The sequence below is a fragment of the Ananas comosus genome, linkage group 1, assembly GCF_001540865.1.
Source record: "Ananas comosus cultivar F153 linkage group 1, ASM154086v1, whole genome shotgun sequence".
NCBI classification, from domain to species: Eukaryota; Viridiplantae; Streptophyta; class Magnoliopsida; order Poales; family Bromeliaceae; genus Ananas; species Ananas comosus.
Genome location: NC_033621.1, coordinates 7,129,936 through 7,155,222, shown reverse-complemented (window position 1 = coordinate 7,155,222; position 25,287 = coordinate 7,129,936). Strand labels below are relative to the sequence as shown.

Sequence of the window (25,287 nt, the reverse complement as noted above, 5' to 3'; positions counted from 1 at the left end):
AGTAAGTATTGATCTCTCTCTCTCTCTCTCTCTCTCTCTCTCTCTCTCTGGGGTAATGAAACGCGGTCAAGCAGTGAAAGCTAAGTAAGATTCCCAAGAAGCTCTTATAAAGCTGAAAAAGCAAGAGAGAGACATCTAGAGAGAGAGAGAGAGAGAGAGAAATGCTTTGCTCAAAAGTACGGACCAAAGATCTTGTTTGACTGTCCCCACCCTCTCTGAACCAAATGATTTGGTATCTTATGTTTTCTTAAGCCATCATAATATGAGTAATCTAGGTACGAGGATTCAGGTTGCAGTGTTGTTAGGAGCTCTTTGCATATCTTGGCTGCATTTATTTTCAATCTACTCAACTCAAGGGCTTTTGATTCAGTGCAGTGGTTTTTCGAATAGTACTTCTACTCTAATAGTAGAGTATATGGTTGATCTCAAAAATCCAAGTACTTGGATAGAATCCTCTAGTAGTTTAATTTTACTATAGTAATAAAATTTAAGATTACACAATCGGAATGGTCTATTTGCAATCTTATTTAGGACCTATTTTGGCCCAGCTATGGTGTGGGCTAGCTTGTGACATTGGTAGAATTTACGCCCAAGATGTTACGATACACAATTACTTTTACAACACTCACATCAGAGTTAAATAGGACCACTATTAAATCACTGCAACAGAGAAGACTTTCTTCCAGACCCCACCCCTCACGATATCCAAACTAAAGGATTCCTAAGACCCACATGCTTCTCTCCACAACAGTCTGGTGACTCCATATTTCCCCTCTGAAAGCAAGCAAAAAGCCACAAATAACCATTCAAAAGTTCAAAAGTTCATAACCATTTATTACTGGCTTCAGCAGTCTACAAGGAAATATCCCGGTCTATTGCCTCAGACTCTGAGAATTAAGAAAGCCAGATCACCAGCTTCGAGCATAGAGCTGAACCAGCCAAGGTGAGCTCACCTAGTTGGCCTTTAATTTGCATTTGCTCTTAAAACTATGATCCTATACTCAAGAACCACTTCTTTATCATCTGAGATGCAAATAGAACCCTCTCGTAATAGCTAGTTTATCAAGTTTTGCTCGTTTTCATATATCGCTTGTATTATTTGCATGAAGCACGGATGGAGCAAAATGTGGCACGCTAAATGTGGCACGCTTCCCACTGCCCGTAGAGGACCTCTTATGTGCAATACGGTAGTATGGCTCGATTATGCAAGACTACTAAAATCATGTGCTTCTGAATCAATTCTCATGACAATTTGTCCTGCCTTTTATAGTGGACAAAAGGAAATTATTAACAATAAAATATAATACATACAAACGTAAGTGAAACAAATAGGAGCAGAAATACTAGCAATGAGGTTCACGAGTTATAGACTTACCTCTTAAATTGGCGAGCAACATCCTTTCTAGAATCAACGACCACTGCTGAGAAAGAGAAATAGTTTTGCTTCTGTGATGATTTTAAAGTATTGCTTCTGCTGTCCTCTTCCTTGTTGGATTTCACTTGAGCTGATCCGAGGATCTGGACGGTTAGGCTGCCACCTGTTTGGCAGGCGATAAGATTACAAGGCGATGAAATTTGAACAAAATAACACGGAGAAGCATCAAATTTCTATGCGTCAGGTACAACAAGAGAAATACTTTGCTCTAGTTATGGTACCAAAGAGCTCATAAAGATGTAAGCTGGTTCTTTAACCATTAGAAGGACAGCAGATAAGCAGAATTATTTTAGGCAGAATGGTACAAAGTTTAACAGCTGTTTCCATGTTTTCAAGAAAACAGTATGAAACTTCTGCAAACTCTTTTCTGTGACTTTTAAAGGATCAAATTGATGAAATTGAGAGCTAATTTTGGAATTATTTCATAAATTTGAATAATTTCTAAAACATTTTATGAAACTAGTAAAAGTAGTAATTGTAGATCTATTTGGTGGACCAATATAAGCATCTCAAGATTTGCATTACACGAGTAATAAATTAAGAGTTAAGTTAGGAAATTAAAAAATAAAAGAACATGTTCCCAATACTTTTAACTCTCAATTTAGTTGAACTTTATTAATTTCCGAAATAATCTTTAAAAGTACTAGGCAAATCCTATTATTTGAGTGCAAACGATTATGTAGAGACACATGAAGAACATAAAGATTACCTTCCCTTTTCCTAAAGATTACCTTCCCTCTTCCCTTTAATGAAAGAAAAGAAAAAACAGTTCTCGTAAGGACAACAATTTAAGAGGATGATGAGCAAGCATGAGGCCTTGTGCCGGTGGCATGCTAGGACACTCCTTGTGTCAGCAGTGTATGTGCCATGACATACCAAGGAGTGATGGTTTAGTCCATGAATCTATGTACAACCAACAATTTGAGGCCATTCCGTTGGATCTTAGAGGCGGTATACCAAGTATAACAGAAAAATGGCAACTCGCATCTTACATAATACGAGAGCAGCTCCAATCCATGTAGTTGTGTCCCATCTTTCATCAAGGAGAAACCATGCAAAGGAAGCACCCCACAGTGGCTCCATACCATAAATTATCGCAGTCTCTGTTGCTGACACATCGCCCATGGCATACATCTGCATGATTTGAATCCAATTTTGTACTGAGTTAGAAGTCCAATAAGCCATAAGCTCCCAGGGTGATCAAAAGATCAACCTATGACCAAAATCAAGGTTTTAAGTGCCCGTCGGCACGGGCCGTATCCACCGTGCCGTACCGTGCCAACAAGATATCGGCACGATACAGACTCCGTGCTGATGGCACAGCTCAAAACCCTCTATTCTTTAAATTACTAAATAATTTTCTCAATAAAGTTCAAAAGATGTGATAAAAAGACATAATAAATAGTTAGAATATTTTGTTGCTAAAGAAAATAAATATTTCATACTATTATGTGTCGGCACACAAGAATTTTTTTGACCGGCATGCATCGGCACGGCTCGGCACGCACCGTGCCATACCGTGCCGGCAAGTTTTTGGCACGACCCCGTGCCACGACACTTAAATCCTTGACCAAAATAATCAATGGACCTCCTGAAATCCCAAGGAAAGAAGGCACAAGAAAGAGGGATGCACATGCGCGTGCGCATGCACAGAGTATACTGACCTCTGCCCACAAGCATAATCCAGTGGAAAATACACCTGTATATAATGCTGGTATCCAAGGAAATGAAGTCATGAAATCCCACAATTTGGACAATGAGCAAGAAGCAAAACTCAATTGATGCACGTCATTAAAGATATCTTTAATCAAAAACCACACAACCGATGACAAAGCCACAACACAGACCTGAATTCAGAAGAATGTACCATAAGCGTTATAGTTGTTTAAACAGTTGCAAGAGGAATTTGAAAATATGATGTAACAAAGGACATATAGGTATCATTTTATCTACCTCAAAACCAAGGAGAGCTAGGAAATTGTCCTTTTTTGTGCTTCTTGAAATTTGCTCAGTCCTAAGCATATGAATCCCAAAAAACACCGCGCTCAAGATGTTCAGAACATCACCAACCTTTGATAGTTACAACAGTTAGCAGATGATAGAGATGATCACAATGGATAATAATAGTACAGACACCATGACAAAGTGTACAAAGTTCTAGCAACAACTATATTACTTCAGAATGTGTAACCTACATGTTCAACATCAACCACTGCATTCGTAGTTACACTTCTTGTTAGGTCAAGAATGAGGAGATATGCCATTTCTTTTTATTAAGTGCAGGGGTTATTCTCAAGCAAAAGATTCATCCTTGTAAGAATCGAACATTAATATATCCACGGAAGGGCATCAACTCTGGTAGCTTTACTTACTAGTATGCTACTCTACTCCTGAGGGAATAGCTTCAGAAATAGCACGCTGTCTTATGTAAAGTTCAAAACATGTAGCATTGTGGTACATACACAGGGAGGAGAACCAACACATTCCAGCATAGCAACCCCTAGAAGAGAGACGATTGCTCCACACCAGGTTAGAGCTGGCACTGCTGCCCCAAGCATACCATCCATTAATGGCACAACTATCACCTGTTGACAATGTGTCTAGTACATTATACTCTTTTTTGTTTTCCTTTTTTTTTTTGGCAAATAACTTAATTTGTCAATCAGTCTTAACATACACATTTGAGGATAAGTGCGAAAGCTTACTGTGAAGGTCGAAATGAAGGACGCACGTCCAGCTTCAGATGTAAGTAATCCAAGGGCTTGAGAAACATACCCAAAACTTACCCAAAGGCCTAACTCTACTCCTGCAGTTCGTGTATGGCGGTCCCCACATCCTTTTAATACAAATGGTGGGAAAGGAATGGCAGAAACTATGAAGCGCACCACGTTGAAGAGCGCAGGTTCCGTAACTGCTTCAACCTCCTTTAGGACTGGGATGTCACTAGCTGAAAGAGCACAGAATGCATTGGAACTAAGGAAACTTGATATAAAAAAGCCTATTAATTATTTTCATTCTAACAAAATGTTTAAAATAGTTCTGCAGCAACTATAAATATTATAAGAAGATATGACGGAAATAAGATGAAAAGAACCTCAGCTAAAACTGAAAAGGTTGAAATTATTGATAGAAAATGACTTGAAAGGCTTGTCAAAACAAATATAAGCAATGACTTAATAACATGTAACTAAATAAGTTTGTGAAGCCTTTTTTGATGGCAGGCTTGAAAAAAGCTTGTGAGGAAATGGAAACTTTAGCATTCACATAATTTAAATAATCGACCCAAATCATAGGAACTTTATGGACATAGTAATGGCCTGTTTGACTTTGATGGAGCCGAGATCCTTTCCTATAGTCTCTTTGCTCAGAATGGGTTCCAAGCAAAGCGAGGGAGATGTGGTAAAAGTTTGGATAAAAGCCACTGCCGCATCCCTCTAGGGTTTTGCATTATATAATAGCTACAGGTGTATATAAGGTACAGGTCAATTGTCATGTAACTGGATCAATAACAAAATAGTAACAAATATTGACTAATATGGACTAATTTTAATCATTTCAAATATAGATGCGCTAATTACTCTAACAACACCCCGCAATCTCAGCATCTCGAATCGGAAGTGAAGATCGATGCGAAGAGCAAAAGTGATAAGTGGAGAGCGGGTAGTTTAGTGAATATATCAGCAAGCTGTTTATCCAAGGATATATGAAACAATGAGAGATCACCCTTTGCACTTTCTCGCAAAGAAAGTAATGATCAAGTTCAATGTACTTAGGCGCGCATGTAACACTGGATTGGCGGCAAGTTACATGGTACTAAGATTATCGTAGTAGATAGTAACCAGTTGCGACAGTGCACACCAAGATCACGAAGAAGTCGACGCATCAAGACAATCTCGGCAAGAGTAAAAGGCAACGGAGCAATATTCAGCTTTGGAGCTTGAGCGAGATATGATGGGTTGCTTCTTAACAGACCACGAAAACGGGTTTGAGCCAAAAAAAAAAAAACAATAACTGGAGGTGAAGCAACGAATATCAAGACAATCTGCCCAATCAGCATTAGAATATGCAATAAGAGAGGGATTAGTGCATCAATAAAAATGAAGTCCATAAGAAAGGATCTCACGAATATAACGAAGAATTCTTTTTACTAGGAATAGATAAGGTTACAAGGTGCATGCAGAAATTGTGCAACCAAATTTCCAGAATATGAGATATCAGGCCAAGTGAAGGTAAGGTATTGTAAAGCCCCAACTATCTGCTAATAATGATGCCGGGACCTAGAGGGGATGCAAAAATAGAACAAGCACAACTCGATAAACACTCGACTCGCCGTAGAATCCACCACGTTGAACTCAAGCACACTCACCACTATGTGGAATCCTGCAACACAATGGTTGAGCAACACTCTTTTCTCACAGGAAATCCACCTAAGAGATAGGAGCAAAAAGAAATCCTTCTTCTCAAATAAAAATAGAAACTTCAACTCGACTTGTCTTTCATTATAAAATTATTATATATTTATAGGCTCTCAAATGACCTTTCAACTTCTCTATACATTAATGCACTCTTTAATTTCATTGAGAAACTAAAAGACACTTTTAGGAATACTAAAAGACATACAATTCTAGACTACCATAACTCATTTTTAGAAAACAAAAAGGCAATTTATAGGAAAACGAATGGACACACTTATTTCAAAACGAACATTTATTAAGTGACTAATAGCTTCACCCATCAACTTCAAGGACGGTGTCATTCTCCCCCGGTTGAAAAGAACTTGTCCTCAAGTTCAGTATGCGGGTCGTCTTCATAATACGGTGAAAAATCCGTAACATTGAAAGTCACTAAAACATTGTAGTCACCATGCAACTCGATCTTATAGGCATTGTTTCCAATCCTCTTAAGACTTTGAATGGTCCATCTGCTATCCGTTTAAGCGTGCCATGTCGGCTTTGTAGAAAGCGCACTTTACGAAGATGCACCCACACTAAATCTCCCTCTTCGAAGGGCGCTGGTTTCCGATGTTTGTTGGCCGCCTTTTGATACTTCTCATTGTGCTTAATGATGCGAGCTCGAACGCTCGTGTAGTTGATTAATGTGCTTGGCTTGTTCATCAGCATCACTGCTAAAAGAATTAGTAGGGAGAGGAGAGAGGTTGAGCAGACTAATGGGATTGCAACCATAGACCACTTGAAATGGACTTGCACCGGTTGTTTGACTAGATGACCGATTGTAGGCAAATTCGGCTCGCGACAAAACCAGATCCCATTGCCAAATATTCTTGCCTACTAAACTTCGTAAAATATTACCCAAGCTTCGGTTGACAGCCTCTGTTTGACCATCAGTTTGCAGATGATGAAAAGAGCTAAATTGGAGAGTAGTGCCCAACTTTCTCTATAAAGTATGCCAAAAATGACTAACGAACTTTGGATCTCGGTGAGAAGTGATCGTCTTTGGAAAGCCATGGTGCTTAACGATCTCCCGGAAGTAGAGGTCGGCGATGTGAGTAGCATCCATCATCTTCGCACATGGAACAAAATGTGCCATTTTGGAGAACTGATCAACGACTACCATGATAGAGTCCTTGTGTCATTGAGTCCGTGGTAGACCCAAAACGAAGTCAAGACTCACATCGTCCCATGGTGCATTAGGAACTGGCAATGGAGTGTAGAGGCCAGTATTTTGAACATGGCTCTCAGCAATATGACAAGTTGTACACCTTGCAATATAGTTAGAAACATCTTTATATCGGTGTGGCCAATAAAAATGCTCTTGTAATAGAGCTACCGTCTTGTCTCTTCCAAAGTGACCGCTAAGTCCTCCCTCATGGGCTTTTTTAATAATGAAATAACATAGAGAACATTGTGGAATATATAGAAGGTTGCCTTTGAAAAAATAGCAGTCGTGCAGAATAAATTTGCTGTGAGACCCACTAGAACAATCTTTCCATACCTTGCCAAAATACGAATCATCCTCGTAGAGCTCCTTGAGCACCTCAAAGCCTAAAACTTGCACTTGCATGGTTGAAAGTAAAGTATATCTTTGGTTCAAGGCATCTGCGACTTTGTTTTGCTTACCCGCCTTATGTTTAATGCGAAAAGTACAAACTTGTAAAAATTCTACCCATTTAGCATGCCTTCTATTGAGTTTGTATTGGCCATGAATATACTTTAAGGCCTCATGATCAGTAAAGAGAACAAACTCCTTAGAAATATGATAGTGGCGCCAATGCTCCAAAGCTCGAACGATAGTATAAAACTCTTTGTCATTGGTAGAATAATTTTGTCGAGAATTATTCAACTTTTCACTAAAGAAGGCAAGAGGTTTTCCTTCTTGGCTAAGCACCGCACTGATTCCTACATTTGAGGCGTCGTACTCCACTTCAAACAATTTGTCAAAAGTCAGGGAGCGTAAGAAGAGGCGCTTCTATCATCCTTGTTTTGAGAAGCTCAAAACTCTTCTTTGCATTATCAGTCCATTTGAAAGATCCTCCTTTCAAGCAATCAGTGATGGGGGTGATGATGGTGCTAAACCCTCTGATGAAGCGCTGGTAGAAAGAAGCAAGGCCATAAAAGCTTCGAATGTCCAGAACTGAAGTAGGTTCGGGCCACGTAACAATGGCCTTATCCTTTGCTAGATCAATCTTGATACCTTCGGCCGAGACAACATCGCCCAAAAAGACTAGGCTATTTGTCACAAAGTCGCATTTATTACTTGCCGAAGATGTGTTATATGCTCCTCTATGCTTTTATTATAGATCAATATATCATCAAAGTAAATAACAAGAAACTTGCCAATAAAGGGTTTGGATACATGATTCATGAGCCGCATAAAAGTGCTTGGAGCATATGAAAGGCCGAATGGCATGACCATCCACTCGTAAACTTCGTCACAAGTCTTGAAAGCCGTTTTCCATTCATCACCGGGGCGCATACGGATTTGATGGTAGCCACTCCTTAGATCAACTTAGGAGAAGACCGAGGCACCATGAAGTTGGTCAAGAAGATCATCGCGACGTGGAATAGGAAAGCGGTACTTAATAGTGATTTTGTTGACCTCTCTACTATCCACACACATGCGCAAAGATCCATCCTTCTTTGGCACTAGTAGCACCAGCACTACACAAGAGCTCATACTTTCTCGCACCAAATCCTTTCAAATAAGCTCTTCAACTTGTTGTTGTAGCTCTTCATTCTCCTTAGAACTCATTCGATATGCTGCCTTAATGGGGATAGCGGCGCCCGACACAAGATCAATGCAATGTTGGATGTCCCGCATAGGTGGAAGACCAGGTGGAATCTCCTCGGAAATTACATCTTTAAACTAAAGAATAAGGGGGACAATGATAGGAGGTATTGCATTCTCTATTTTATTTTCCTCTATGAGGAGCAAAGCATAGACCTCGGAGGATTCTGACAACTTTAAGAAATAATGATTTAGAACATAAACTTTTATCCTCTTCTGTAGAAAGATTGGATAAATGCTCAGGTTTGGAAAGACCTAGTGTGACTTTATGCCATCCTTGGTAACGGTGTAAGTATTCTTAAAGCCATCATATATGACTTTCCTATCATTCTGCCAAAGACGTCCAAGAAGTAAGTGACGTGCATCCATAAGGATGACATAACACCACACCTCATCTTTATAATTTTTACCAATAGAGAAGTCAACTAACCATCTTTTTTCCACTTTCACATCATTTCCTTTCTTAAGCCAACAGAGCTTATACGGTTTGAGATGTTTCTCTACACGAAGCTGTAACTTCTCTACCATAGTAGTAGAAACCATATTTTCGCAACGGGTAAATTGCACTGTTACCCTCTGAACTTTTGGCGAAGTTTCACTTTACCCCTCGAACTCCTAAAATGGGCATCTAACCCCCTAAACTCTAATATTTTGTTCATGTTATCCCTTCCGTCAATTTTCCGTCAAGTTCCGTTAACCGGAAACTGACGGAAGGGGTAAAACGAATGAAATATTAGAGTTTAGGGTGTTAGATGTCAATTTTAGGAGTTTGGGGGGTTAAGTGAAACTCGCCAAAAGTTCAGGAGGTAGTAGTGCAATTTACTCCGTAGGGGACTCTTGACTATAAATTATTTTATTATAATATATTACTTATGAATTGGCTACTAATCCTCAAGTTAGTGATCATGTTTGATTCTGAATTTATATATATTTTTTATCCTAAAATAAATCATACCATAATTTATCCCACATTTTATTGTAATAAAATAAAAGTGAAAGAAATGAATTAGAGTGGCTTAAAGATAAAAAAAAGAGCGATACTAACTACCTACAATGTTCGAACACTCTACTATCCTGGTGTACTCGCTAATATGGTTGATTTACAATAGGTGTCCTCACTCAGATATAGAGATTTTAATTCTCAGTTAATTTTCTGTAGTACTTGTTTGTCCCTTTTATCTTTAGAAGCATTGTTCTATAAAATACACTTAAATAAAATTTTGGTACTTCATTTCAGCCAATTAGAAATTTTTAATATAAAAATATAAAAATAATTTATAGTAAAAATTTGGGTAAATTGTATTGTTACCCTCTGAACTTTTGGCGAGTTTCACTTAACTCCCCAGACTCCTAAAATAGACATCTAACACCCTAAACTCTAATATTTCATTCGTTTTACCCCTTCCGTCAGTTTCCGGTTAACGAAGCTTGACGGAAAACTGACGGAAGGGGTAACATGAACGAAATATTAGAGTTTAGGGGGTTAGATGTCTATTTTAGAAGTTCGAGGGGTAAAGTGAAACTTCGCCAAAAGTTAAGGGGGTAGCAATGCAATTTACCCTTTTCGCAACTACCCCCATCTATAATAACATTACATATCTTGCCATAGGAAGTGCACTGTGTGAAAAATATTGTTGCGAAGCCAATCATCTTCCTTAGCAGGTGTAGCACTTAAGGCTCGCCGAATGACAAGAGCCTCACCTCCGTCACCATAAGTGACTTCATCTTCCTTTTCTACTTCATCATACATGGGTGATGTAGTTTCGAGACCTTTCTCTTCATCAAGAGTCTACTCCAAGAGAGTAATAATTCTCCTATTCGGGCATTCGGAGGCAATGTGCCCGAGGCCTTGATATTTGTAGCATCATCACAGGTTGGAATTTGAAGAACAAGGACGACTAGGAATAGTCACCGCCTCTCGCTTTGGATGAGACTTTTGGGATATGGACTTAGAAGTTTCATAAGCACTCCCCCGGTTGGAAATATTCTCACGGGCTATGGATCGATTACCACTGGCACTTGATGCTCGACGCACCTCCTTTGCCTTGAGTTGCCTCTCCGCCTTAATCGCAAGCTTGTAGACGTCGTTATATATCCAATAAGGTTGAAGGTCGACAATGTCGAAATCTCACGCTGAAGCCCACCAAAGTAACAAGCGATGGTTTGCTCCGCCGGTTCGTAAGTGCCACACCGTATCATAAGATGATCAAACTCCCCCGAGTACTCCTCAATAAAGCGATTCTCTTGTTTCAGACGGTGAAACTTGAGAAAAGCATCTTGCATATAGTGTTCCGGTAAAAGCTTCTTGAGTTCTTTCTTTATTTTCTCCCAAGTTTGTATTTTTTATTTTCCTTCGTGAGCTCGTCGAACTTTGAGTTGCTCCCACCAAATAGACGCATGCTTTTTAAGCTTGATGGCCACAAGCTTTATTTTGTAATGCTGGGATACATCTTCATATTCAAAGAACTGCTCTACAGTGTGAAGCCAATCAATGAACTCATCATGTTGCATCCTTTCTTCGAACTTAGAAATATTAACTTTGATGCCGAGGTCTCGGCGGAACTCAGTGTTCCTCTGAGTTTGTCGATGTAGAGAACTTCCTCACTAGGTGCTCATCTACGAGTATTAGGAAATGGGTTAATATTCTCCTCGTCGTCTTGCTCTAAACCATTACAAGAGTCGCCATGTTCCAAAACTTGAAAGCGAGCAAGTCGCTACCCAAGAAGTCGCAATTGTCTCCATAAGTCCTCTTCCCTCTCAACATCCTACAAATCACGCTCACGAGTTGCGGATCCTCCACGCGCAAACCACGCCTTCGATTGTTAGCCATCTTGAACCTAGGGCTCTGATACCAATCTAACACCGGGACTTAGAGAGGATGCAAAAATAGAACAAGCACAACTCGATAAACACTCAACTCGTCGTAGAATCCACTACGTCGAACTCGAACACACCACTATGCAGAATCCACCAACACAATAGTTGAGCAACACTCGTCTCTCACAGGAAATCCACCTAAGAGATAGGAGCAAGAAAAAATCCTTCTTCTCAAATAAAAGTAGAAACTTCAATTCAACTTGACTTTTTTTTCATTATAAAATTATTACATATTTACAGGCTCTCAAATGCCATTTCAACTTCTCTATACATTAATGCACTCTTTAATTTCATTAAGAAACTAAAAGACACTTTTAGGAATACTAAAAGACACAATTCTAGACTACCATAACTTATTTTTAGAAAACGAAAAGGCAATTTATCGAAAAACGAAGGGACACTTATTTCAAAACGAACATTTATTAAGTGACTAATGACTTCACCCATCAACTTCAGGGAAGGTGTCAAATAATTATAGGAATCATTGAGAGAGCGACCCTTATGAACTGACAAATGAGACATCAATGAAAGTGGTATGGAAACAGGCTTGCAAGAAAGCATTCCATCATGCTCAAGTTATGAACATATTTTCCTTGTGTCAAGCACAAGCCATAAATAGGGTATGAAACTTCCACCCCAAGGAAATAGTGAAGAGAGCCCAAGTCCTTCATCGCAAACTCAAACTAGAGAGTTGAGATGAAAGACGTCAGTAAAGACGTTGAGCTACCTATCACAATAATGTCATCAACATATAATAATAAAATAAGAATGTCGTCAGTCATGTGAGAGATAAACGTGGAGGAATCGACAGCGCTCCCAATAAACCAAGTTTAGATAAGGAAGATGTGAACCTCTAAAACCAAGCATGATACGCCTGTTTAAAACCATAAATGGCTTTGCAGAGCTTGCAAACATGATGAGGAAATGATGCATGAGCAAAACCCGGCGGTTGCTTCATGCACACTTCTTTATTGAGAACCCCATGAAGAAAGGCATTCTTCACATCAGGCTTATAAAGAGTCCATTCGAAGGAAAGAGCGACAGAAATAACTATTCGGATTGAAGTAGGTTTGACAACAGGGAGAAGGATTCGTTAGAGTCAATCTCTTGTTGTTGTTTATAGCCCTATGCAACAATACGGGCTTTTCTAAGCTCCAGTGAACCATCAGCTTTTCGCTTGACTTTGTAGAACCATCGACACCTAATGAGATTAGCAGAAGGAGATAGTAGTACAAGATCCCAGGTGGAGTTCGAACGAAGCACATCAGATTCCTCAACCACGGCCTGATACCAACCTACATCCTGAAACGCTTCAGAGAAAGAGTTAGACTCAACAGAAAGAGTAGACTGCAAAGAGGTTAAAAAGGACGAGTTATCATACCATCAGATCATGGATGGGTGAGCATAGTGTGGGTGCAAATAGGACAGGAAAAAAAAGGATCAAGCTCGACAATTGGACAGAAAAAAGAAGGATCAAGCTCGACCGGAGAAGGTGGTGGTTCGGTTGGTTCGGCTGGAGAACGTGGTGGTTCGACATAGATGGGTAATAAAGAGTCAGTTCGGACCAAAGAGGGTTCAACAACAAGAACAGCTAATTTAGGTCATCTGGTATAACAGGAAACTCATTTGAACCACCAATAAAGGCATTTGTTTCAGTTTGAACCAATAAAATATCCAAATTTTTAGTGGTAGAGGTTCTCAAACAGACTCAAAAATTGATGAAACTAAATTGGGGGTTGCAATAGGCAATCCTGACTGCTCAGGGAAAAAGAAATCAAAACCACAGATTACTTCTAGAGTGGAAAGATCGCTTCCTAACAGAGAAGGATTTGATAAGTAATCTTGAAACATTTTGAGTTCGAATAGGAGCGAGTGGAATCAAATGATCATTAGAATTTGTAAAGACATGAAGAGGAAAAAATTATTTTAAATGAAGGTAACATGACAAGAGATTTATACCTTACCTGTGCTTCAGTATAGGCATCTAAATCCTTTGTCTGTCTGACAAACCAGATAAACACAAGGCAAAGATCGATGAGAGCTTGTGATGTGATGTCTTGTAGATTGGAATAGCGCACACACTCTAATGCAGACCCGGCTCCATTTCGGACTATATGGCGTTGTCACATATCTAGCTTGATGACACGATCGCATCATTATTTGATATGATGCGACTTGAGTTCGAGTCGGTTTTGCATAGTTTTGGATAGGTTTAGAAATTTCAGTCGTTATTTTTTGTTTTAGATTTTTTTAGATTTATTGGAATATTTGTGTTTTGGATAAGAATTTTTATTGGACTGTTTTGAGTTATTAGGAGGAAACTTTATAAATATGACCTTGACAATCTGTTGAGATGTAAAAATTCTACTATTTGTTGGGATGTGTTCTCTCATATTTCCCTTTAGTTTTTAGCATCATCCGAAGCGAGTCCGTAGGGAGTAAGTCCCTTCCCATTATTCTGCTTCCTTTTCTCTTCGATTTGAATACTTATTTGCTAGATTCCAACATCGTTCATGTAAGAAATGAGGGAGATAAGCCTAATGGATCATTTTCCTTAATAGGTTCAAACCCGCGAAAGCGCCATCCATTTAGTTTCTGAGAGATCAATATCTAAAGGGAAAAAAAAAGCTCAAGGAATCGTTCCATCGCTGCTGGGAGGAAACGCGACCCTTAGCGGGTCCTATCCTTGGCGGACCCCCCAAGGCGCTGATCGAAGCAACCTTCAAGTCGTCTCTCCACCCTCCCGTGGCCATCAAGAGGCTCTGCCACACCCTAGCCGCCGCCTTCGTCCTCAACCTATACAATTGCCTCGACTATGCTTCTTCGCCTTCATTTGTGACATCGATTTCCTCCTTCAAATCCTCAATTTGTAGATCGAAGTCGTGCTCGCAAAATCTTTCCCAATTGATTCGTCATTAGGATCTATTGTTATCTTCCTCTTTGTCACAATATTTTTCCTAACCATAATTCGTTCAATCTCTATGTTTTCCCTTCTTTTCTTTCTCTTCTCTTTTCCTAAGACTATTCCGCTCCTCCACAGATGGTGTTTCGGCAGAGACGGCGTTGGATTGATCGATGGGAATTTGACAGCTCCTGTGTAGCACTTGTGTTCACTAATTCCGCTTACAATAGTTTCCTCGTTATCTTCCTCCCTGTCACAATATTTTCCCTAACCCTAATTTGCTCAATCTCTTTTTTTTTCCTTTCTTTTCTCTCTTCTCTTTTCCTAAGACCATTCCACTCCTCCGACAGATGGTGTTTCGACAGAGATGGCGTTGAATTGAACAATAGGAATTTGACAGCTCCTGTGTAACGTTTGTGTTCGCTAATTTCGGTTGCATATTCCTAAATGGTACAATTTCCTATCTCAATTTTCAATTTGAACTTCAATCTATCAGATTTTTATCACATCGTTTATAATTTTCATTCATAAATTATTTTTTTCTGCATGTGTTTTAAGTCCCATTGTGTCCACACAGATAGTTGCATTAGAAAGTTCTCAATCAACTTGGATTTTGCATTCAACTTGAAACATTTGTTTGCATAAATTGCATTATGGATTTCTAAACTCTTTTCCCTGCATCACACTCAAATACCTTCAAAACTTGCAAGTCTTATACAAGATCTCATATGGTGATTTGCCTCTAACTACAGACAGAGAGGGGGACCGATTTACAAGAAAAATAGCATTTACAATCACACCAACCCAATAACCACCAGGTATGCAATAATAAAACAAGATGCTCCTAACCACATTAACTAGATGTTTGTGCTTCCTTTCAACAACACCATTATATTGTGGTGTGTGCGGAGAGGAAACCCTATGGACTATGCCATTGTGACGAAATAAATCAGAATTTTTTTCATTAATATACTCCTTCGCTCCTTCAAACTGGAAAATTTTAATTTATTGATGAAAATATTCTCAATTAGGGCTTTAAACTCCACGAACTTTTCAAAAACTTACATGATTATAATCTAAAAGATGTGTTCATGAGTAACAAAAAAAGTCAAAAGCAAACAGAATATAATATTTATATCCAGAAATAGAACTAACGAGAGACTGCCAAACATCAAAATGTTAAGTTGGAAAGGAGAAGTAGATCGAGAATCAAATTTAGGGGCTGTTTGGTTCCACGTAAAACTGCGGAAAAAAAATTTTCGGTGGAAAAAAAATTTTTCGAAGGAAAATAAATTGGGCTTTTTTTGCAAATAGCCCCCTGACAAATTTTATTTGCAAAACTAGCCCCATGTAAAATTTATTTGCAAAAATGGCCCTGGCCCTGCCACGCCAGCGCCACGTCAGCGCCACGCGGGCAGGGCCTGGGCCAGGTACGCAAGTTGAACACTGTGATTGGTTCACCGTGTCTAAACACGGTGAACGAATCACCGTGTCCATTGTGGTCTCGCCACACGCGGAGCGTTAGTATTGCATTAGACACGGTGATTCATTCACCGTGTCTAAACACGGTGAACTGTTTACCGTGTTTAGACACGGTGAACGAATCAACGTGTCCTTCACTTCCATTTTTGGCCAATCACGGCCTGACTACTTGTATTCGGACACGGACTTAACCGAAAGAGTACATTTGCATTGGACACGGTGAATCGATCACCGTGTCCAGAGATTTGTATTGGACACGGTGAATGGATCANCTCATGCGGTCCACGAGGCACTGTGGACCTCGTGGACCGCGCCTTTTCTTCTTCCACGCGGCGTGCGCAACGCCGCACGTTTTCGTTTTCCGCTGGATTCGAGCGGAAAACGAAAACCCTCATTTTTCCAAGAATCTGTAAAAAAATTTTACGAGCCACCAAACACGAGAATTTCACTTTTCAACCAAAGAAAAATTTCCAGGGTGATTTTACGAGGAACCAAACGCACCCTTATTAAAAGGACATCGCATGTGTTTGCAACCATTACAAGCATTGCAAAAAGACAATTTAATCTTAGAGTCACTAAGAACATTATTTTCTTTAATAAACTTAGTCAAAACATCATAACTAGATAAGCAAACCTCCTATGCCAAAGATCACTATTCTAATATGAGAAGCGGCAGGAGCAATCTTTGACTTATTCCCTATACATGCAACCTTTGAAGAAAAAGAGTAAACAACCATTCCCAAATTACTACATCGAAGGAGCTCCTTCCCAGTTTCCTTATCCTTTAGACAAAACCAGGTCGAGTCAAATTCAAAAAAAAAAAAGTAATTGTAATAACAAAATTTTCAAAACTAAAAGGAGATTTCTTTCAATAGCTAGGATGAAAAGGCTATTTTTAAGATTGAAAGGCCTGAAAGGAGCATTCAAACTTGTTTCACTAGTATGAGTAATTAAAACGAGATTATCAGTACCAACAAAATTTTATCTGTCCCAGAATAAGGCTTGGAATATGATAGTATACTCGAATGTGATGTCATATGATATGACACACCAATATCAAAATACCAAACCTCAGATAAGTCATGAAGACTCATAGCGGAGAAAGTCCAGGGTATGTCGTCATGAACAAAGGCGTGATTGAATCTCTGCCGACATCTAAAGTAGTGCATTACGGGACAGCGGATGGAGCATGAAGTGCTTAGTGTGATTCAAAACACTTCGTGGATGGTAGTGGTACCCCGATGAGTTTATGCAACGACTGAGTCGATCTCGGGAAATGGTAAACGAAGTTGATGTTACGAATGCACTATATTGTGTCATGGACGACTTTGTGGCTTGCTCGAGCTTCATACTGGCCTAGGATGAGTTTTTGGCCCTTGTGGTTGCTTTCTGTGAAGCTGAAGTCTTCCAGAACTAATGAATACGTGTGTGTTGTCCCTGTGCTGAAATTGACACAGTTCGAGACTGTGGAGGCAGATTTATGATTGTCATTGGTCGCGGATTGGCACCGGTGAATGCTTGCTATCCCGACACTCCTAACAAAGTGGGGCTGAACGAGGGTTGTGTGCGCATTCCGACACTGAAACAATGTCCGAAATACCGAACTGTACCCTTTTGGGCCAAACCGTTGGGTTAGGAGCATGCAGCCATATTTGTTGGTGGCCAGAGCTTCATTTTACTCGCATTCCAAGTGGGAAAGACCCTTGGGAGCAATCATGTAGTTGTTTGCTGTCCCGATGCCAAAAATGGCAACTTTGGGACTTATCAAGATGAAAATTCAATTGTTTCGGCACACTGGTTGTGCACTTGAACTCCGGAACTCGCGAGATGTGTTCCGAAGGGCCCTCGCTGGTCGAAACCAGCAGCGTGAATATTCCTATGTCCTGCTGGTTCCTACACCAAAATCGGCTTACACAGGAACCTGTTGCGACCTAGTTTCAGGGCTAGCGTTTCCGTCGACGCGCACCCTCCATGTGGCTATTCCAACACCTAAATTAGTGTCTTGGGACAGCGAATGGTCTAAGGAGACCTACGGCATGGCTCGGAACACTCCAAAGGCTGATGGAAAGTCTCTGTGAGTTAGGAGACGGATTGGGCGAGGTTCGAAAATCGGTTAAAGAAACCAATGTTCCAATCGCACCGATTCATGTTGTTGGCAACTTAGTGTCACAGATTATTGTCGGCTTGTTGTTCGGGAGTTGTTTTGACTCCAATCGCACCGATTCGTGTTGCAACTTAGTGTTGCGGATTGTTGTCGGAGTATATCATGATGCATTTCGGTGCGGTTACTACAGTATAAGCGTAACTGTTGGTGTTATAAACACATAGTGGCTTATTATGGCACTCACTGATTATATCAAGTTTAACGTGACACCTAGAGGACTTGGTGGAGTTGTGGACTCCGATTTACTCGAGCATAGATGGATACTTTGATTCGAAGTCGGTAAAGTGATATTCTACTCAGTTACTCACATTATGCTTCTATCATGTATTTTATTAAGTAGATCAATTTTACCTCCTTCCTTTCTATTCATATTACTTGCTCTACCTTTCGGCTTTAATTATTGTTATAACATGTTACTGAATGATACTTGATTGATAGAGCGGTTTATATTGGTTATTATGACATCTTTCATGCTTAACTAGTGAAATAACCTGCTCGATGCGACAGGTAGATAATTTAAAAAATTATAGAAAAAAATGAGAATATAAAAATATAGATATCCCATAATTGTTGAGAATAAAGCAGTCGGTGACGGTACAGCAAGTCGTCCATGTTGAGGACGCTTGAGGAGAAGCATATGGGGGCTGAAGGGCTCTGAACGGTCAGCGACAAAAAAAAAAAGGGAGAGAAAAAAGAAAACCTAAAATCATAAGTTGAGAGATCCAAAACCGCGCTGTACGTGAGGTAAGGGAAAAGGGAGAGACATCTTTGTTGGTTCCAAAGATTAAAAAAATAAGAGATGGGAGGAAGAAAAAAAAGAGAAAGAGGATTGAAAAAGGTGGTTGTGAGAGAGAAAATAGTTTTACTAACTTAAGAGAATAGAAAAAAAAATTTAAAAATAATAGTGGGTCCCACCACCCTCAAATAAAGGTGGTACATCCATGTGGATTTAGCTATGAGAATTCATGTATAGGTATAGATTACTCTACATATCAGCTTACTATCGTTTATCTTTCTATGTTCAAGATTATCATGTATGGACATTATCATTGTTGGATATATGTGACACCCATAGGATTTGGAATTGTCCTATATATACGATATAATAGGGCTAACCTCTTGACTCGGCTATAGCATTTTGGACGATGGCTAGGCCCAAGAGATTAAAAAGGTTAAGCATGCTAGGGCTAAAGTAATTCTAATATAGGTGACCTTCCTAAAAAGGGAGAAATGATGGGCTAAGCCAGGAGTCTAAATGGCAAGGCTAGCGAGACGAGTCTCACATCGCCTGATACTTGTGAGTGTGCTCGAGCATGACGCGGATGTCAAGGCTCAAAGGGGAAAGAAATATGACACCCCCAAGGATTTGTAATCGCTTTATGTATAAGTTATAATAGGACTCAACCTCTTAACCCGGCTATAATATTTTCGACGATGCCTAAGCCCACTAGGTTAAGAGGGTTAAGCACGCTCACGCTAAAGTAGTGCTAAGATGGGTGACCCTCCTTGGAAAGGAAAGCATCACAGATGGTATCAAAACCAATCACCAGCCGAAAGTGTGAGATGAGTCTCGGCTAAGTCAGGGTCTCAATGACAACTAAACCAAGGTCTAGAAATGATAGGTTAAAGCAAAGTCTGAATGACAAGGCTAGCGAAACGAGTCTCGCATTGCCCAGTGCTTGTGTTTCAAACCGGCTATAGCATTTTTTGTGATGGTTAGGCCAAAGAGATTAAGTAGGGTAAGCATGCTAGGGCTATAGTAGTTCTACGATAGGTGGACCTCCTAAGAAGCGAGGTGTCACAATATATGACGTATAGAGTAGAGTTGGATGATACGCGGTACCCTCTAGTTGACTTTGACCTTGCGGTCGATTGCACTAGATTACGAACATGACATATGATCAACCTTGTGGTCGACTGGATACTATCATGAGATTTAACCTTCTTGGTCGACAAACTGCTCCTTGTGAGCTTTGTGGTTGACCTTATTGGTTGGCAGATTGCTCCTCGTGAGTTTTTGCGGCTTTTCGTCGCAGTTTAGTTACTTGAGCATACAGCAAAATCCATCAACACTCAATTCACATTCACATACACCAGTCAATTCGGGTTCATGTAGGTGTGGCTTTTGCCTGAAATCTATAGACCACCATAGCGATTATGGATTGGATTATTTGTTAGACTAATCATCCCGTTGACACTGGGCATACTTTGCATTTTGATTTGATTACAGTAGTTGCATTCCTTACTTATTGACATATATGCTCCTTACTCGCTTACTCTTATCATACTATAATTGGTTATCATATCATTAACTGCTTTTACATTTTTGTTAACCGGTGAGTGCAACTTGCACTCTGCGGTTTGTTGTACCCACTAGAAAACATATTTATATATTGGCCAAATTACAGAAAACCCCCCTGTAATAACCCGCTTTTTCATTTTTCCCCCCTGACATTTAAAAACCTACACTTTGCCCCCCTGTAAAATGAAAAATGTTCACAGGGGGGTTACGGTGTGTAAAATGACCATTTTGCCCCTCGCCATTGTCGTCTTCTTCCCTTTCTTCCTCAGCCGCCCCTTCGTTCGGCCGCGATTCCCACCTCAATCGGCCGCGATTTCTCTCCATTTCCTTCTCCACCTGCTCCCCTTCTCCTCCTGCACCCTCGCCGCCCTCGATTTCGGCGACAGTAGGAGAAACTGAGGTGGGCGACAGTAGGAGAAGGGCAAAGAAGGCGAAGGCGAGGCGGCAAAGGACGGCAAAGGGGATGTGGGTAAGGCCGAGGCAGTGGAGGACGGCGAGGCGGCTAGGCGGCGAGGCGGCGAGGCGGCGGCGAGGTGGCGAACCGGAGGGAGACGAAGCAACAGGGAGATGGCGGAGGGGTATTTTCGGCATAAAAATATATTTTTTAACGGAACCCTAACGGTAGGAGGTGAAGTACACATTTTTTATTTTACAGGGGGGCAAAGTGTAGGTTTTTAAATGTCAGGAAGGGAAAGTGAAAAAGCGGGTTATTACAAGAGAGTTTTCTGTAATTTAGCCTTATATATTTCTTACCATCTTTTTTTACAGATGAGGTGGGTGGTGTCGATCGAGACGCTATGTGAAGTTGTGGTAGAAAGAACCTTGGTAGCTTCACTCATTTTTTAACCTACTTTAAGAACCTCGAGTTATAAAACTTCGAAACACTTCATTTACCACTTTTGATATCGTGATGTAGCTATGTTTTCGTAATGAGATATAACCTCGAAGTTTTGGGATTTAGCTTGATTTTAGTTTTTCTCATGGTAAATGACTTTGGTTTTCAAAATGTTATATTTGTTTCTCTCCCTCTACATGTTGTAGTTAGTTTAGAAGATGTGGTAATGCATATGTTGTATGTGGTGGTTGGTTATGTGATTGTATAATGTAAATTGTGCTCCTATGCCCTGTATGTATAGAAAAAACTCTGTCCGTTTGTATAGAGAAGACTCTGTTCATGTGGCAAATCTCTACATGTCTAGGCGGGCTTCTAATTTCAAACAAAAAGTACGATTTTCGCTAAACTTTGTTTTCACATCGAGAAAGGATTTACAAAAAAGGCCCTGAGGCTTGACACAAACAACGAAACGTCACATTACAGCCATGTGCTATTATAGAAAACTAAACGAACTATTGGGGTTTAAATGGCTGATTGAAGTGGACTAACGGTTCAAGTAAGATTCTTTTAATTTTGAAAGATTTCGGTTGCCATCTATATGAGCAAAATACTTTCAGGGGCGAGGCATGCTCACCATATTCACATAGTGACTACTACGGTAGTCATCAATAGGCATGAGAATCTCTCCTGCACAAGTCCAATGCTTTTTCAACCACTCAAACAAAATAATCATGCATGGTTACATTTTCTCCAACACATAGTTAGATCATTACAAGATCAACTATACTTGAATCCCTGCTTACCGATATTTAGATATAGAAGTGTAGACATGATAGTAGGACAATCTCACTTTTCTTTACAATATGGCTAAAATGCACTACCCTAGATACATCGTATTTGTCACATAACCACAATTAAGAAAATATACATTTAACCTTCCTAGATGATGCAATGATTGCGCGCACGCAGGTCGATGCCAACAAAACTTTTATTCTACACCAAGTTGGTCATTTGACAAATGTTCTATAACATCAACCCTTGGGTACAATTACTATATCATCCAGTGGGCTAAATGTGTAATATTTTTTCATTTTGGGGATAAGTACCTGACACAGTATATTTAGGAGGTGAACAGCATGTTAGCCATACAATACTATCAGTCAGATTCTCATGTTTGTACCGGATACTGTTAGTCGTACAATACTGTTAGCCAGAATCTCTGTTATTTCAAGCTGCACGATTTCCCGTTGTACTAGTTAAGGTTGCCTATAAGTTAGACAACCGTATTCGCTGGCATGACAGCAGGTAAGATTTCCCCCTTTTTTTCGCCGGTTTCTGTAAGAAGTAATGGTAAGATGTTCTTGCGTGTAAAGAAAGAGCCACAAACTCTCTCTGACGGTCTGACCACAATGTTATCCACAATTTAAGCTCTTATTCTTCACCATGATTTAGCATATAAATCCTGGGTAAAACTTCTAATAAGTAATTTTGGTAAAAATGTATGAAAACTTCCTCAATTCTAGGACATTTTGAAATAGTTCCCTCAGCTTTACTTTTCTTGATTCACGCCCCCTTAACTTATTATTAGTCTATCAGCCACTAGCCTTTATTTGTTTCAGTCAAGAATTTACGCGTCGTGGAACGGGGTGGTGCCGGAAACTTGCCGGCACGGTACGGCACGGTGCGTACCGAACCTTGCCGATGCGTGCCGGTCATAAAATATATATGTGTGCGGTGTGCCGACACATAATGGTATGAAATATTTATTTTCTTTAGCAACAAATTATGCCAATTATTATTTATTATGTATTTTTATCAAATCTTTTGAACTTTATTAAGAAAATTACTTACTAATTTCAAGAATAGAAGGTTTTGAATTGTGCCATCGGCACAAGGGCTTTATCGTGTTGATATCTTGCTGGCACAAAACAGCACGGTGGATACGGCCCGTGCTGATGGGCACTTTAATCCTTGGTTTCAGTTTCATTTGATAAACTGTGATTAAAACTATTAAATTTGATAAAATCACTGATTAGTTCAATAAAATTGCTAATTTAATCACTAAAATCACTCAATTCAAAAAAATAAAATAAAATAAAATATCAGGAGGCGTGAATTGAAAAAACTAAAGTTGAGGGGGCCATTCCTGAATGCATGCGCTATCAGTAAGGAGGTCTCCACATATTTTTATTTTAATTTTTCTTCAAGCACCATGAACCGAAGTTGAATTCAAGTCTAAACAAATGTAAACCAACCAAATTTTTGTATTAATTCACAACGAAAAAATCTAACAAGTAGAGTGAAACCCTAAAATCCATTTCAATAAATATTGATACACAAAATTGGAGAGATGGAGATGGCATACCATAGATGACGGTGAGGACGTTAAGCAAGATGATGCTCCTAACCTTCTTCGACGCGAAGAAAATCCTCTTCCACAGCGGACGCCTCCCGAACCGCTTCGAACCCAACCCTAAAACCACCCTCTGATCGAGGGCGCCAGACCCTTCGATTCCCACACCTTTGTCGGAGATCATCCCCTTCTTCTCCGCCGAGAGCTCCAAATCACCCTTGGACTCAACCGAAAAAGAAGAAGAAGAATAAGAAGAAGACGAAGAAGAAGAAGGTTCCATGCAGAACCTGGGCCTGCTCTTCCCGCTGCTCCCGCTCCGCCTCCGGCGAGCGGCGGCGAAGGAGGAGGAGAAGGTAGAGATGGTGAGAGGTGACGAGGGCTTCGGAGGCCAAATCCATAAGAGGGAAGGGGAAGCAGCGTACATCGCCCCCGCAAAAAAAAAAAAGTAATTAGAAAAAACACGCAGGAAGAAAAAAAAAAAATCGTCGTGTCGGCAGCGAGGCGAGGCGGGGAGCAGGCGGGGGCGGGCGCCGAGCAGGCGGCGAGCGCGGGGGGCGCCCGCGGGGCGCGGGGCGCCGGAGGAGCGGGCGCAGGGGGGCGATGGCGCGGGCGCGGGGTGGGCTCCGGCGTTGGCGCCGCGGGGCGAGGCGCGGGCGCCGCTTGAGCGGGCGGAGGCGCGGGGTCTGCGCCGGAGCCTAAAAAAAATCGCGGGTCTTGAGGTGCGTGGGTTGCGGGGTCCACGAGGGCCAAAGAGAGGGAGTGTCCACTTCTTATATATATATTAGTACTATATATATATTAGTATTATATAGTAGGGCTAGAAATAATTGTAAAAAAGTATCATGGGTATATTTGTTGTATTTTGCAGATTCGGATGGGAAAAATTCTGAGAATGAACGGGATATATTAGTGACGTGAGTAAACAACCAATCAAATTTATTTGTTTAAGATATATGTCCATCATGATTGGTAAAAAAGATTTTTATTGATCTTTTAGTTTAAAAAAGGAATGTGATTGGGCCTTGTTTTGTGACGTGGCTTGCAAAAGTGTGTGACAGGTGTAGAATTTCTCTTGGAGGAGAGATTGATGAGGGTTGACATGATCGGTTAGGTGGTAGGAGGTGGTGGACAGGTAGGTGGATAGTGTTTAATTAAGGGCTAGTAATAATTCAAAAGTAGTTCCAATGGCTAAACTAATAGCACCAGATGGGTACGATATTTTAAAAACACAAGTATGCACTTCGATCTGCTAAACAACAAGATGGTTGGACCGCCCTTCGATAGATAAGCAAGATTGATATCGAACCAAGTAACAAATTTATTTTCTAGTACTTCAAATATTCTAGATAACCTAGGAGCGTATCGTCGATTCGAAAAGTACCGGAACATTGAAACAATTGGAAGCAGGAGGGATCAGCTGCTTCTGAAGACATTTTACCAAGGGCCCCATATATATAATTATATAATTATATATATATATATATGATTGTTAGAGCATACAATATTGTAAAGTATCACCAAGTGATAACTTAGTGTTTTAGCCTTGGATGCGAGAATGTGAGGTGATGATCGATGGTGGAGGTGGAATAGTAATTTGATCCAAGCGACTTTAGTAATCAAAAAGTAGATTCCGAATGGCTAAAAAACATAAGTATCACTGGCATGATCTGTTAAAAGTATTGGAGCTACATC

The 25,287-nt window shown here is 40.2% G+C and overlaps 1 protein-coding gene across 3 annotated transcripts; it reads right to left on the bottom strand.

The window, feature by feature from the left end:
- Positions 442-24,075, bottom strand: LOC109712958. Of its 3 annotated transcripts, none has more exons than XM_020236804.1 (8): positions 23,608-24,075; positions 4,141-4,382; positions 3,898-4,020; positions 3,389-3,505; positions 3,100-3,282; positions 2,428-2,569; positions 1,376-1,538; positions 442-774 (listed from the first exon to the last, which is right to left on the bottom strand). In XM_020236804.1, exons 1-8 carry the CDS (start codon positions 24,017-24,019, stop codon positions 711-713), a joined length of 1,446 nt encoding a protein of 481 aa, XP_020092393.1. In that variant the 5' UTR covers positions 24,020-24,075; the 3' UTR covers positions 442-710. The 3 variants fall into 3 exon arrangements, with proteins under 3 accessions (XP_020092393.1, XP_020092404.1, XP_020092414.1); XM_020236815.1 differs by having other exon boundaries at positions 501-1,257; XM_020236825.1 differs by having other exon boundaries at positions 501-1,261; positions 23,608-24,074.

Excerpts from the sequence above, each read along its gene's own strand:
- LOC109712958 (XM_020236804.1), bottom strand. The coding sequence starts at position 24,019 with ATGTACGCTGCTTCCCCTTCCCTCTTATGGATTTGGCCTCCGAAGCCC. Across the intron at positions 4,021-4,140 it reads CCTTCATTTCGACCTTCACA|GTGATAGTTGTGCCATTAAT; the intron begins GTAAGCTTTCGC and ends CATTGTCAACAG. Across the intron at positions 3,283-3,388 it reads TAGCTCTCCTTGGTTTTGAG|GTCTGTGTTGTGGCTTTGTC; the intron begins GTAGATAAAATG and ends TTCTGAATTCAG.